Source organism: Balaenoptera physalus, assembly GCF_965194825.1.
Source record: "Balaenoptera physalus genome assembly, chromosome: 1".
Taxonomy (NCBI): Eukaryota; Metazoa; Chordata; class Mammalia; order Artiodactyla; family Balaenopteridae; genus Balaenoptera; species Balaenoptera physalus.
Genome location: NC_138882.1, coordinates 98,755,510 through 98,769,895, shown reverse-complemented (window position 1 = coordinate 98,769,895; position 14,386 = coordinate 98,755,510). Strand labels below are relative to the sequence as shown.

At 46.9% G+C, this 14,386-nt stretch overlaps 1 protein-coding gene across 1 annotated transcript; it reads left to right on the top strand.

Moving 5' to 3' along the window:
• The first annotated feature begins 103 nt into the window (after positions 1-103).
• On the top strand, positions 104-12,343 carry LOC309648917 (acidic mammalian chitinase-like). The gene is given in 10 exon segments (XM_082438205.1): positions 104-3,548; positions 4,875-4,931; positions 5,440-5,605; positions 6,768-6,892; positions 7,351-7,474; positions 8,345-8,521; positions 9,361-9,477; positions 10,368-10,393; positions 10,395-10,507; positions 12,044-12,343. Coding segments are annotated over 10 exon segments (1,413 nt in total). The 5' UTR covers positions 104-3,267; the 3' UTR covers positions 12,271-12,343.
• Positions 12,344-14,386: the final 2,043 nt, after the last annotated feature.

Here is a 14,386-nt window from a genome sequence, read left to right as displayed (position 1 = left end):
AACCCTGATCAACCTCCTCTCCCCGCCCACCAACTCCCGCCCCCCCCCCCCCCCCACCGCCCCAAGACAACTCCTTTCAGGAGACTTTTTAAGGCTAGGAATCCTCTGCCAAAGAGAAGCCGTATGTGTGGGTTGTATGGGGTGGTGTGGGTGAGGGATGGTGGAGCAAGAGAACCCAGGTCCCAGAGGCAGGCTGTCTCTGCTTGGGTCTCAGCTCTACTTATTCTCAGTGTGACCTTAGGCAGTTTACTTAATTTCCCTTAACTCTCAGTTTCCCCAGTCTGTAAAAGGGATGACAATAATATGCCTCAAAGGGTTGATTTGAGGATTAAATGACTTAATCACCTCGCACATTGCATGTGCTGAATGAATGTTAGCTGTTATTACTATTTTCAGGACCGGGCCAATTCCAGTTAGTTAATGCCTCAAGTGCTTGGCAGTCAATGACTAGAGGCCAACTGAGTCAAAGGCCCGGGAAGAATCAGGGGAGACTGTAGATAACAGCCATGGGAGTGCCAGCAGCCCGTCCTGCTTATATTGAAGTCTGTAGGAGCCATTCCTGTATTCTCTGTGAACCCGGATTGCCCTTAAATGGGTCTGGATTAGAAGTTCCCAAGGGTCTGGTCAGCACCTTTCAGAAGACCTTGAACACTCACCTAGCAGGTCTCTAAGCAGCAGATGTTGCCTGGAGTGCCGCCAGCAGTGCCACCCGTCCCAACTGGGATTTTAGTCAGACTCGGTGGGTGTCCTGGGGCTGGTGTCAATGCCAGAGGTAAAACCACACCTTTGCTCCTCTCATTGCCTTCTGGGGCTGAGTGACCCTGAGACGCGGTCTGGACATCTGTGATGTGGCCTCATAGTGGGCTGCCTGTAGGTGCATCCCCTTCTGTCTGGGCAGTTAGCCTGGGAGTGGAGTGGAGGGAGGGAGGCAGGTCCTAAAACATTGTGATTCTCAGTGTCTCGATCCACGGACATTTTTGCTGCTGTCTTTGCTCTGATTTTTATGGCTCCCTGGGCCCTTGTCCCAGGCCTTGCTGCTTCTCCCGTCTGAATCAAAGCCTAACTTTAAATGTCTGTGCCCCGTGAATTTCCTCCATCCTCTGTAAACCGGGCAACCTTCAGTTAAACAGAAGCAAGTTTGAAAAGTGATGCTTTCTCACTCCAAACTTGGTGAAACCTCACAAACTGGTAGCCATTACCTGACATCTATTGCTACAATGGAATCAAGGAGTTGGAGGCTGGGCAGGGCTACCTACCATTGTCTGGCCAGGGATAAATCCTGGTCAAATGGCAGCCTCACTTTCCTTGTCCATACTCCTCCCCTAGAGTCCGGATGGTCTCTTTGGACATGTAGGGCCTACTGTGACCTTTAATGACTTTGAACCCTAGGCCAGCCTTATACCTGTGCCAGATATACCATTTTCCTAAACGTACTTTCAGTCAATAACCTTTCAAGGCTGTTCTTACCGAGTCTCCATTGTGTCTTGGGGTTGATTACCTAAGAAGGAAAACACAGATAAGGTTCAGAGGATAAATGGGAGCCACGTGTCCCCTGCTACCCCTTTATTCCTGGGTCAGAGGAAGGGAGCCTTGCTTGCTGAAGGGAGCCAGGTGCGGGGTGGGAAGACCTCCAGTGCTCCCTATAAAAAGCTATCGAGTGCCCATTCAGCCCTAGAACTCACAATGAGCACTTCCCATCAAAAAGGGGAAATTGCTGATTCTTGCTGGTGAGTCTGTCCCAGGCGGCCCAGTTGAGCTTTCAGAGTATCTGCTTTTTCTCCTCCATTTATTCTACCTCCACCCTCACTCGCTATGCTCCAAGGCTTCCTTGTCCCCTTTCTCTCTTGCGGATTCCTTGGGTTCATAACCTAGTGGGGAAGGAAGGAAGGAAGAGAGGGAGAGAAAGAGGAAGGAAGGTCCCGCTAATCACCCAAGGGCTTCAGATGGGAAAGAAAATGGATAACTCTGGTGAAGCAGGACAAGCCCACTTCCCCGTGTAGGGTGATGAAGACTGGGGCTAGCCATTCTAGTTCTGATGTTCTGTGATGCTTCCTCACTGCCAGCCACTGAGCGGGACCTCAGTGCATACACTTGACCAAGGATTAATCAACTAACAGGAACAACTAGCAGAAAACTGGATGAAGCAGAGGTTTTTCTGAATGTGTACTTTGGGGATAGGTGTGAGGGTTCCAGGGAGAGAGGCAGACAAGACCTCAAAGAGCTAATGCAGTTCCTCCAGTGCTAACTCATCCCTAGAGATGACGCCGCAACTGTGGGTAGGAGCCCAACGAGAATGGTCACTGAGTCAGATAGCACAGAGCATCCTGGGCACAACTGGGTAGCTTGGATGGAAATAAAATTTAGGAGCATAATTTCAGTTGAGAAGTAGAGTGAAACTGATTCTGGAAAAGTGAGTTCTAATCCTCAGTGTGAAGGGAACGGCTACCGGAGGGGGCCCTCTGCCTGCCCTCCCCTTCTCCACCTCTGGTGCCTCCTCTGCCCTTCTCCACCACTTTGGTTTATCTTTAGAGTCTGTTCATTCAACACATATGGATAGAGAGTTGACCATGTGCCAGGCACTGGGCTGGGTAGTGGGGATTCAGCGGTGTAAGTACAGTCCCTGCCCTCAGGGAGTTCATAGTCTAGTGGGCAGACCAATAAACGATTAGTGCTTTCAGGGTGAAACGTGCTGTGATAGGGATAAGACAGCACAAATCCCAAAGGAGCCTAGAGGGAGAACAGAGAGCCCAGTCCAAATGTCACCTCTCTTGAGAAGTCTTCCCTGACTTGTTTTCTATAATATCCTGTGCATATCTCAATTTTATCACTTGTCTCATTGCATTGAGCTGAGGTTTGGTTGTACTTACAGGTTTGACTTCCCCACCAGGCTCAGAGTTCTCTGAGGGCAGGGAGCTTGTCTAGTTTTTCTTTTTGTCTTCAGAACCCAGTACTTAATATGAGTTTGTTGAACGAATAACAACAAGTGTTCCTGGTTCCTGAACTGCTCACTATCATCTGAGCTTCTAGGTAGGTCACCGAATGCCTACATTAGCTACTTTCCCTGAAGTCATCATGTAGGGGTCCATGTTGGGAAAGGATTTATAGAGCAGAGCGGGTACCAGGCCCCAGCTCTCCTTCTCCATTTACTGCCGAGTGCTGTCGCAGGTCAGCCAGGGAAAGAATGACCCTGCTACCCTCTGACCGAGATCTCTTTTCTTCTTTAGGGCTGGCCCTCCTGCTGCAGCTGGGTAAGTGCCCCATGTGAGGATGGGGAGTACCAGGGTGCCCTGGGGACAAGGGATATTAGTCAGGGCAAGGGCCATCTCTTATTTCCCTGCCATTCCAGGCACAGCAACCAAAACTGTCTGTTACTTCACCAATTGGAGCCAGTATTGTCCTGGGATTGCCCACTACATGCCTGAGAATGTGGAACCTTGTCTCTGCACACACATCATCTTTGCTTTCACTGGCATGACCAACAACCAGATCACAGCCATTGAGTGGAATGATGAGACCCTCTGTGCCAGTATCAGTGGCCTCAAGCACTAGTGAGTTCTGGGCTCGGGCTCTGGGCTGGGTTGGAGGTTTTCGCATGGGTCTTTCAGAAGTCCTTAGAGATACCAACACCAGAATGCCTAGTCTTTGAGTCCTGTTTGCAATCACTCTCATGCCTCATTGGCAGAGCTATTGGCATCATTCTCCCTAGGAGAGGCAGGTTGCTGTCATTTGTCTGGATTATTTTCTCAGCAGAGCCTTCGCCTTGAATGCTATGTGTCCCATGGGGTGCCATCCACAAGGGACTCATTGTGAATACAGTCCCCTGGAGGTTGCCATGTTGCAGTACAGACCCACACCAACCTATGGGCTAGCTGCCAATTTAACCTGAGATGGTTCTCGTGCCAATTAAACACTTAGCACATTTATTGGGTGACTACCAATGAACTGGGTGAGCCAGACATTATGCTAGGTGCTTTTCATTTATTATTTATGTAACCCTCACAACAAACACTAGGAAGTAGGCATGTTAAAGTTTAAAAAATATTTTAAGCTTGAGGAAACTGCACTGTAGAGTGGTTAAAAGCTTTCCCTAGCCCACAGAACTAGTAAGTGGCAGAACTCAGGAATGCCAGATCAGTTTATCAGATAGGTTAATTGACACTTTGGTCCAGTTGGGAATCCAGTGGGTAGGTTTTAAGATCAAGCTCACAGGACCTGGGTGCCTGCTGGGAGACACCATGGAATAGAGGAGTTAGGTTTAAATCCTGGCTCTGTTAGCCTTAGTAGCTGGGTCATCTGGAACAAATTGCTTAAGCTCTCTGAATATCACTTAAAGGTCAAAATGAGATTAATAGTTCCTGACTATTTGGATTGTAAGGGTGACAGAAGCAATGCATGTAAAGTACCTGGCATTTGGTAGGCACTCAGTAAATGGTAGACACTTCTACTGCCTCTATTCCTTGTTCTTTCCTTTAAGAGTCTCAGACTTTCAGCTTTCTGGCCTAGTGTATCCTGGCAGCTCCAGCCCCTCTACCATCTGTGCTAAGGGACTACTTTTATGTTCTTCCATCCTCCCTAGGATGCCCTGCCTTGTCTTCCCCTGAAGCTTCCTGTTGAACCAGGATCCACCAGCCCACTGGCAAGGCCAGGAACAGGAACCTGTTCAATGAGCATTTATACTGTGTCCTGGAGGTACCCAGAGTAAGGCAGTACTTTGCTCCTACAGAGAACTCTGCTCCCAGTGTGAGATCAGAGACTGGTAATGGGGCAGGCCTGGCGCTGCTCAGGTGTGGGATACAAGGGTAGAGAGACTGACCAGCAGATGACATCTCCTTGCCTGTGGAATTTTATTTACATTGGAATCTTTCTATCTCCAGCAACAGGGAACTGAAAACCCTGCCATCTGTTGGGGGCTGGAACTTTGGAACCCAGGGGTAAGACTTTGCATTCACAGAGGAATCGCTCTCAGATTACTCAGTCTCTTCCAAACTCCAAGGGCTCTGAATTCTCTGAAGTGGGTGGCCTCTGGCTTCAGATATCAGTTTAGATATCCTATTACCTTCTGGTCAGAGCTCTCTTTGAAGTCTGTCCTTCCTTTATCACAGCTCTTACCACGCTGTATTTTAACTGCCTATCTACTTATCTATACCTTCCTCTATAGGAGCTCCTCCAGGGCAGAAACTCTATTGTATTCACCACTATACTCCAGCACTACCAAATGTCAAATGAATGTCTGAATAACTGAATATGCATCTGGACAAATAGGAGGCTAAGTGACAAGACAGAGGACCCAGGAACTTAGGCCACTATTGTTTCCTCCTGTGTCCCCCCACCCCACCCCTACCCCGGCCCCAAGTGCCACATAATAGAATCCTGCCCTTGAGAGAGTCCATGTTGAAGCCCATCACTGCCACTAAAATCATAATGACTTGCTGACTCCAGATTCTCCAACATGGTGGCCACTGCTGAGAACCGCCAGACCTTCATCCAGTCAGCCATATGGTTTCAGAGGAAGTACAACTTCCATGGGCTGGACATTGATTGGGAGTATCCTGGCAACCGTGGCAGCCCAGCTGACACCAAGCAGCTCTTCACTGTCCTGGTGAAGGTGACTCACCTTCCCTGTGTCCAAAGAACATAGGATCTGGTCCACAATGGACTGGGGAGAAGACCTCTATATGATGAGGGGGTCTGAGAGAGGCTAATACACCTGAGGGTGTGAATCTCAGCTCTTCTGGCTCAAAGCCTGATTTCTTTAGTGTAAGATCAGATTTTTCTTTCAGGGAAAACTTGCAGGGCCAAGTTATAGAGACTAGTGTAGGGGTGCATGAAAGTTAATTTTTTTACAGTAAGAAATCTGCCAATGAGTCTGAAACATTCATGTTCTAAGCACAGCTATGGGAAGTCAAATAGTCCTCAAACAGGTCCTTCCTTGGGAGGCAGCATGTAGGGCAAGGTGAGCTAGTTACAGACTGAGATGTGCAATGGCCCCTCACTCTGGTAAGTAGAAGCAGATGTCTCCAGCGAAGGGGTACTCCTGCCACCAGGGCCAGACATAAAGTTGTTGGGCCAGAGTGTCCTCTCCCCTGGGCAGCTTGATTGAGCACCAATGATTGCATCATTACTCTTATTTCCTCTTCTTCCATGATTGATTTTTCCAATTGTTCGATTTAATCATATATAGTCTGTAGAGCTAAGAGCCAATTTTTTTTGTCCATATATAAGCTTTCTTTTTTTATTTTTCTGCTCTGGACATTATTTGTGACTCTTAGAGGGTCACCAAATTTCCCTCAGTACAAGTTTTGGGGAGACAACTCATTGTTGTTCCCAGAGACCAACAACAGTATTTTTTGTTTTTGTTTTTAATTTATTTTTATTTTTGGCTCTGTTGGGTCTTCGTTTCTGTGAGAGAGCTTTCTCTAGTTGCGGTGAGCGGGGGCCACTTTTCACCGCAGTGCGCGGGCCTCTCACTATCGCGGCCTCTCTTGTTGCGGAGCACAGGCTCCAGGCGCGCAGGCTCAGTAGTTGTGGCTCACGGGCCCAGTTGCTCCGTGGCATGTGCGATCTTCCCAGACCAGGGCTCGAACCCGTGTCCCCTGCCTTGGCAGGCAGATTCTCAACCACTGCGCCACGAGGGAAGCTCCCCAACAACAGTTTTTGAAGCAAAGAACTCTAAGCTGAACACTTTTCAGCTTTCTTTGTAAGAATCATGACCTCGTCAAATGTTCATTGGTCCTTGCAGCCTGAGTTCAGTGTCCTCTGTTTCACAGGAAATGTATGAAGCTTTTGAGCATGAAGCCACACAGAGCAACAAGCCTAGGTTGTTGATTTCTGCTGCTATGTCAGCTGGCAAAGGTACCATTGAAACTGCCTACCAGATCCCCGTGATGTCAAAGTAAGTAAAACCCAAGCCCAGGAGCCCAAGTTCAGAGCTAAGTAACTCTGAGACCTGCCCCATAGATTAGCCAATGCACAGGTACCTTGGAGAGAGAGGGCTCTGTCCCAAAAGAATAAGATGACCCCAAAGCCTGAGAGAGAGACATGGGAAGCCAGGCAAAATTCTCAGTGATAAAAGGCTATTTGGAAAAGGTTAGTTGAGTTTCAAACTTCTACAAGACCTGAAGGTCTGAGTGCAGCCAGATATTGATTATGGATTGTGTGCCTTCTATACAACAATTTTTCAAATAAAGGTGAGAGAGAATGGAAGAAAGAACAATAAAGCATATTCCCTCATGATGTAATTACAAACAACACATTCAGTAGGGACTAGGAGCTTCAGGGGGAGTGGGATGGAGAGTATGATTTCCTTTGGATCATTTTTCTTCTCTTGTATCCTACCCCCAACAATCCAAGGTACATGGACCTCATCAACATGATGACCTATGACCTCAGGGGCTCCTGGGATGGCTTCACAGGAGAGGACAGCCTCCTGTTTGCAGGACCCAATGACAAGGGAGACTACAAATACTTCAATGTGGTGAGTAAGGATTTGGGACAGCTAATTCTGATGGATATTTTCAAAGCATGTCATGGGATCCCTGGCTAAGGATCAAAAGGGAGGCTGAGGAAGCTTGATGGACAAGATAAAGATGGTGATCTTTTTTAACCCAGTTCATGTTGCCTGCTTCCTTTTTCATATGATTAATTGTACCCATTCATCTTTCGCACCAAAGGAAGCAGAATAGTGGCTTGGGATAATCCCAAACATTGAAAAAATAATTTAACTATCATTGTCATTGATGCTAGGAGCACATTTCATGATCTGTCTTGCCCCTAATCTTCCTCACCTTCCTTCCACTTTCTCCCTATCCCATAAGATTTACCTTCTTAACTTGTATGGCATAGGCAGCTGTAATAATAAATCTTCTTAATGATTAGTAGTTGTGTAAGTTGGCTAGATGTGATTTCAGTGTAGAATGCAACCAGAGATATAAAAATTGGCATGGAGAAGTCTCCCAGGGGCATACCCCATACTCAAACAATTCTGAGCAGCTATATTTCACAAGTTGGGAAAACAAGAGGATGCATAGCTGAACTCCAGTCCCATCCCAAATGCCAAGTCCAGTATGAGGGGAAGGAGGATAGTGGAACATTTTGTTCCCAGTTGACACTGGGCCCTGCTACCTAAGTACTATACCTCTTGACTGAGGCTGCCTCTAACACCCAGTTCCAGAAGGGAGGGTACCCCTTTCCTTTCTGTGAGGTTGGGCTGTGGAATGGTCTGGACTGCAGGCTATATCTGAAGTGGCCAGGAAATTGGGTAGAAAATGTTGGCTATTCCACAGGCCTCTGGGCACATCCTCAGCTGCTTTTTAGTACAGTAATATGTTCCTTACCTTGCCTCTAGGATTATGCAATGAACTACTGGAAGAATCAAGGTGCCCCTGCTGAGGAGCTGATGGTGGGCTTTGCCAGTACCTTCACTCTCACTAACCCTGCCAGCCATGGTCTGGATGCTCCCACCTCTGGCCCTGGGACTGCCGGGTCCTACACTCAGGAGACTGGCAGTCTTGCCTACTTTGAGGTACTGTCCCAGAGGGCCGGAGGAGCAGAGAGATTCACTTTCTGTTCTAAAGGATCATAGATACTTCCAAAGAGAAAGAATTTATACTCTGATTTCTAATACAGGGTACCCCATTGTTGCCAGCTCCGAGTGTATGTGGTAAGGAGGGAAGGGTAGAATGAACTATTGATAAAACATCTTAAATTTTAACCTTTTAGAGTAAATGTGCATCTTTCATGCTAGTAGTGGTTAACATTTACCGAGTCCAAATGGATAGCCAGGCTCTGTTCTCAGTGATTTTTATATATCATCCTATTTAACCCTCACAACAGTGAGGTGCTGATTTTACCCTCTTACACAAGAAGACACAGAGGCACAGAGGGATTAAGAAACTTGCTCAAGGTCACAGAACTTGTAAGTGGCAGAGCTAAGATTCATACTAAAGTTGTCCAGCACCAGAATCTCAGACCCTAAACATTATGTGTTATCACCCCCTTGTTGGCTCTTGGCTCTTTTGTGGCAAAAATTCTTTCAAATAAGAGAAACAGGAAAACTCGTTTCAAAGGGAAACTGGGGCACAAGGCACAAAGAAGCTGCCCTGTCCCTTGTCTCACAGATGGGTATTGGCAGACCCAGGACTGGGATTCAGGTCTCATCTTTCCAGCCAGTGCCCTTTCCACTGTGTCACCCACAAGAGGAAAAGCAGGGGAGCTGGGGTGAAACTGGAACCATGAGCTCTTATTTCCAGCAAAGAGAGGTGGGGAGAGGAGTGTATTCCAGAAAATAAAGGGAGGGAGGAGGGAGATGTGAGCCAAACACAGGCAGGTGCATCTGAGATGTGATTTGTCCTCCTGCCCCAGGTCTGCTTCTTCTTGAAAGGAGCCACCAAGGTGTGGAAAACTCCCCAGGAGGTGCCCTATGCCTACAAGGGGAATCAGTGGATTGGATATGCCAACCCCAAGAGCTTCACCCTCAAGGTAAGGCCCTCCACACCCTTCCTTCTGCACAGTTGGGAGAGGTAGGGAACCTGCCCTCCAAGTGCATTTGAATTATAAGAAAACACCTAAGAGAGGTAAGGCAAGACCCAGGGTGGCCCTGAGGTCTCAAGGGAGCTGGTGGCCCAGCTGCAGAGCTCAGCTGTTGGAACAGCCTCTCTGCTTCCGGGCTGTTGCAGCTGGTTCCTTCCTTCCCTCAGCTCCTGCATCTTCCCGTCCCCGGCCTCCACACCCACTCCTGGAGACTCCCTTTTGGCCCCTTTCCCTGCTCTGCTCTGCTCCTGATCCAGCGCTCTGATTCGTGCTTCCTGAATTAGGCACTCTTTCCATCCTGAGGGCCATGGTGTAGATCAGAGTTTCTTCCTCTCCTTTGCTCCTCTCCTGCATACAGTAGCTTCATACAGGAGGAACCCAAATCGGGAGGCAAGAGGTCCTTGGAGCCATTAGGCTTCTGCCCACTGGCCTTTACATGCTCACATCTGGGTGGTTACTATTTACCAGCCCCAAAGCCCTTCACCCTATACCTCCCCATCAGGAGCCCTGTCTCTCTGCCCAGACACTTGCCAGGTGAAGGGCCCTGTATCTCTTTTGACATCACAACCCACCCAAGCTCCAACTCAGACAAGCCTTCTCAGAAGGTGGTTGGTGATAACAGAGAGCAGGGGAGAGACTCATTCTCCCTGACTCGGTAGTCCTAAGATCTCTCCTTGTCTACAAATATGTCCATGAGTCCCTCAAAGTCTCTGTGGGAAAGCCACTCTCCCGTTCCCTCCTCTCCATGACTGGATCATGGCCTTCCCCGTCATCCTGCTGGAGTCACTCCCTGCGCTTGTGCAAGGACATCCCACAGTGCCCCTGATTCTCTCCCACAGGGTGAGTGGCTGCTGAAGAACAAGTTGGGGGTCCATGGCCTGGAACATTGGCTTGGTTGACTTCACAGGCACTTTCTGTGGACAAGGCAAATACCCTTTCATGCATGTCCTCAAGTCTGCACTCAGCGTCTCCACTCCCGGTAAGTAGTGAAGCAACACCTACCAGCCACGAGGTAACAAACTAGACATTAAGGAGGAAGAAAAGACTATCCAGAGCTCCTCCCAGTCTGGCCTCAAAGAAAGCCTCCTTCAGATCTTCACCTGTCCTAGCATGTCCACGGGGAACTGGCATTTGGGACCCAGAAAGAGAGACTCAGGTGGCTGCTAGGGGACAGCCCCTGAGTGAGAGAGAAAGGCCTATCCCTGTTCCTGAGGGCTTTCCTTGTAGAGCTGTTCAAGGAGCTCCTGGAGAACATTCCGGAGCCTGGGTAGAGAGAGGACCACAAATGTCTTGTTCCTGTCCCCGTCTGCCCATCTCCAGCCTTTAGGAACTTTGTGGAGCAGAGAAGACAAGGCAAGGGAGGGATGGCAAAGTTAGGTGGTGAGGAAAGAGATGAGAGAAAGAGAACCCTGAAGGGGTCCAGCTTGCCCATTCCCTGAAGTGAGGAGCAGAATTACGACTGGTCTCAGCACACAGTTTTGCTCCAGACCCAAAGGCCTGGGCAAGTGCAGAAAGCAAAAGGGGCCAGGAAGACATGTGGACAGCCAGTGCTGACTGCTGGACCATGTCAATTCTGCTGGTTCTTTCAGATTTCAAGTTATCCTCACAGGTGCTCTTGGAGACAGGTGTAATTAGTCTATTTAAACATGAAAACTAGGGAGGGAGAAACAGGGAGGTATCAGTCAAAGGGTGCAAGTTTCAGTTTTACAACATGGATAAATCCTAGAGATCTACTGTACAACATAGTGCCTGTAGTTAACAATACTATACTGTATGCTTAAAAATTTGCTAGAAGGGTAGATCTTGTGTTCTTATCACAAAAAATAATAATAAATAAAGAGGACAGGAGGAGACTTTTGGAGGTGATGGGTATGTTTACGGCATTGATTGTGATAATCACAATGTGTACTTATCTCCAAACCCATCAAGTTGTATGTAAACACTTTGTATGTCAATCATACCTAATAAAGTGGTTTAAAAAAGAAAGACAACAGTGTAGTAGGCATAGCACAGGCTCTGAACTCAAGGTAGAACTGGTTTTGAATCTCAGTTCTCACCTTAGCTGACATGAATAAAATGATCTTTAAAATTCTTCCACTTCGTAGGATTTTGGAACATAGTATTTGGGCAAGCATTTAGGTGATAAAGGTGATAAATAAACATTATTTTCCTCTTAAAAATAAAATAAAAACAGAGCTAATTATTGTGTAGCACTTACTATTTTATATAGCATACACATGGGAAAATGCTTTACGTAATAATTCTAAGAGATAGTACTAGTATTCCATCATTTAAGGGAGGAAATTGAGGCTCAGAGAAGTTAGTGACTTGTTTGTGGTCACATAGCTCATGGCAGAGCTGGGCTGTGAACTTGGGTATCACTGATTCAGGCCCAGAGCATTTAACCACTGGTTCAGATAAGATGAGGAACCCCCAGTGACACTACAGACACAACACTCGTGCTGGGAAAGTAGTCCACCCCAGAACCTATGGGGCCCTTTTCTTACTCTCTCAGGTTGCAGAGTGCCCACCTCTACCGTGGGCTACCCCACCAACACTGTGGCTCCCGGGAGCGGCAACGCTGGCGAGAGTGGATTCTGTGCCGGAAAGTCCAACGGTCTCTATCCCAGCCCCACCAGCAAGTGTGCCTTCTACAACTGCGTGGATGGACGTACCTACGAGGAGGCTTGTCAGACAGGCCTGGTCTTTGACACCAGCTGCTCTTGCTGTAACTGGACTTAAGCCATCTGCTTGTGGGGTCCATTGGGGACTGTAGGAGAGAGGGATGATTAAATGGAAGTTTTGCCTCAGTCTACCAAGTTGTCTACTTTGATTTGTAAATCTACGTGATACTCCCCTGTGTGTAAAAGAGAAGTCTTACCTTCTTGCTTCCCAGAGGTCTCCAGAGGTTGGGGCCGGGAGACAAGGATGGGTAGTGGCTGGGACCTCTCTGAGCATTTCCGTGAGAAGTTCTGGTGTTCTGGGCTCCTCCTGAGGCAGAAGGGGAGAGGAAATGGGAGGCTTTAGGGTCAAGAGAGATGAAGGGAGATTTGATCTCTCATTTTGTTTTTTCCCACAAACATGCCCCCAAAGTGTCTTGCAGAAGGACCTAGAAAAGTGGTTGGACTCAGAACACAATTTACTGCATCACCTCCTTCAGGAACTCTTCCTTTACCAGGTTAACTCATCTCCCAACTCCAGGGCTAAACAGCCCAAGCAAACCATACTTGTTTGAAGACAGAGCATGAGGGCCCCCTGTAGGATGGTCCACACACTCCACTCCCACACCTGTGAGGCTAGAAACAAAGGCCATCGGCACAATTGCAAAATTAGCTAACTTAAAAAAATATTAGTTCATTTTCATCTTTATTGCCACACTACACCTGAATGTACCCTCAATTCCCTCAGAGAAGGTACCAAGAAGATGGAAAGAAAAGGCACCTTACAGCAGGGGTGGGAGGTCTCGCTCCTACCATCTCCAGGACAGTATGGCCCCCGCTCTGAAGAAGCTGAGGAAGCATGCAGCTCACCAAGCAAGGAATTGCTTCCATACTAATCAGCTCGTTTAGGAGCTCAGGGAAGACTGGTTCTGGAGATTATGCTATTTTGACAAAACCAATACAAACAACAAGCAGAAGTTAATTTCTTTCCCTCTCATCTCATCAGCTGGAATATGAGCAGGGTTTCTACCCATTTCAGTTTTCCTGGGATAGTCCTGGTTTTTAACTATTGTCTCAGCTTCCCATTCATTTAGCAATTTTACTGGTTTAAGAATCTTATTAAAAGGTTTTTTTTTTTTTACTAGTTGTATCAAAGTTACCTGAAATGGATTTGACACACCTCTACTTTATACTACTTCTAATTTCTGCCATGGTCTGTACACAGCATTCTTACTTTAACACATGGTTAAATCTAAACGTTCACTGGTAATAACCCATCTCTCTTTTCCTGATTCTTTTCTGACAAATCTTAAATTATAGCCTCTTGCGACTGCCTGCAGATGCTCACTGAGAAACGGACGTGTGCTTGGATGGAAGTGGCTAAGGACAGCTATCTCCTCTTGGTCTGCAGGGCTGATGGGGGAGGTATTGACACTGCTGCTCCTTGGTGGGCCACCCACTGTGCTGTGGCCTGAACCACGGCCTGCAAGAATCACAAAGTCATCAGGCCACCAAGGGTGGGATCAGTGGGAAATGTGGGAAAATATAGGTTAGAATTGTGTAATATGAACAGGGAAATAGAAACCAAGCAATCGGACCATTGAACTTATAAAGAGTAGTCTGAATGCTCTTGCTACAGGGTTTGTCATTTATTGTGTGGCGTAAATCTACAACCACTTATTTTATTGTCTGACAACCCTTTCTATTTTTCAAGTAAATGCTTTTGTCACCAATAAGCTATATACAATTAAAGTGACTATATAATGAAAGATTAAGTACTGAATTTCCATTTTCCAAGAAAGTTGAGCTGAATGTATAAATTGCATAAGATGTTAGTTGACATTCACTATAATAATAATTTTCTGAGAGACACCTCAGAAGAAGCCAACCCAGCAGACACCTTGATCTCAGATTTCCAGCCTCTAGAACTGTGAGGAAATAAATTTCTGTTCTGTTATGGCAGCCCTAGCAAAGTAACACCAAAGGTATCAGCATCTTTGAAATGATTAACCATGAAAAGCAATTTTGAAGAAGATTTCAGGCAACATTATAAAAAAAATTTTTAAATAGTAAAACCACATTGAAAAAACTTTATTCTTCAGAAAAATGCCGGGGACACCTTACTAGAAATATGGCTAAGACATTGATTGAAATTTGTGAATATGTAGCAAGAATAATTATTCAGAATTTAAAATTTT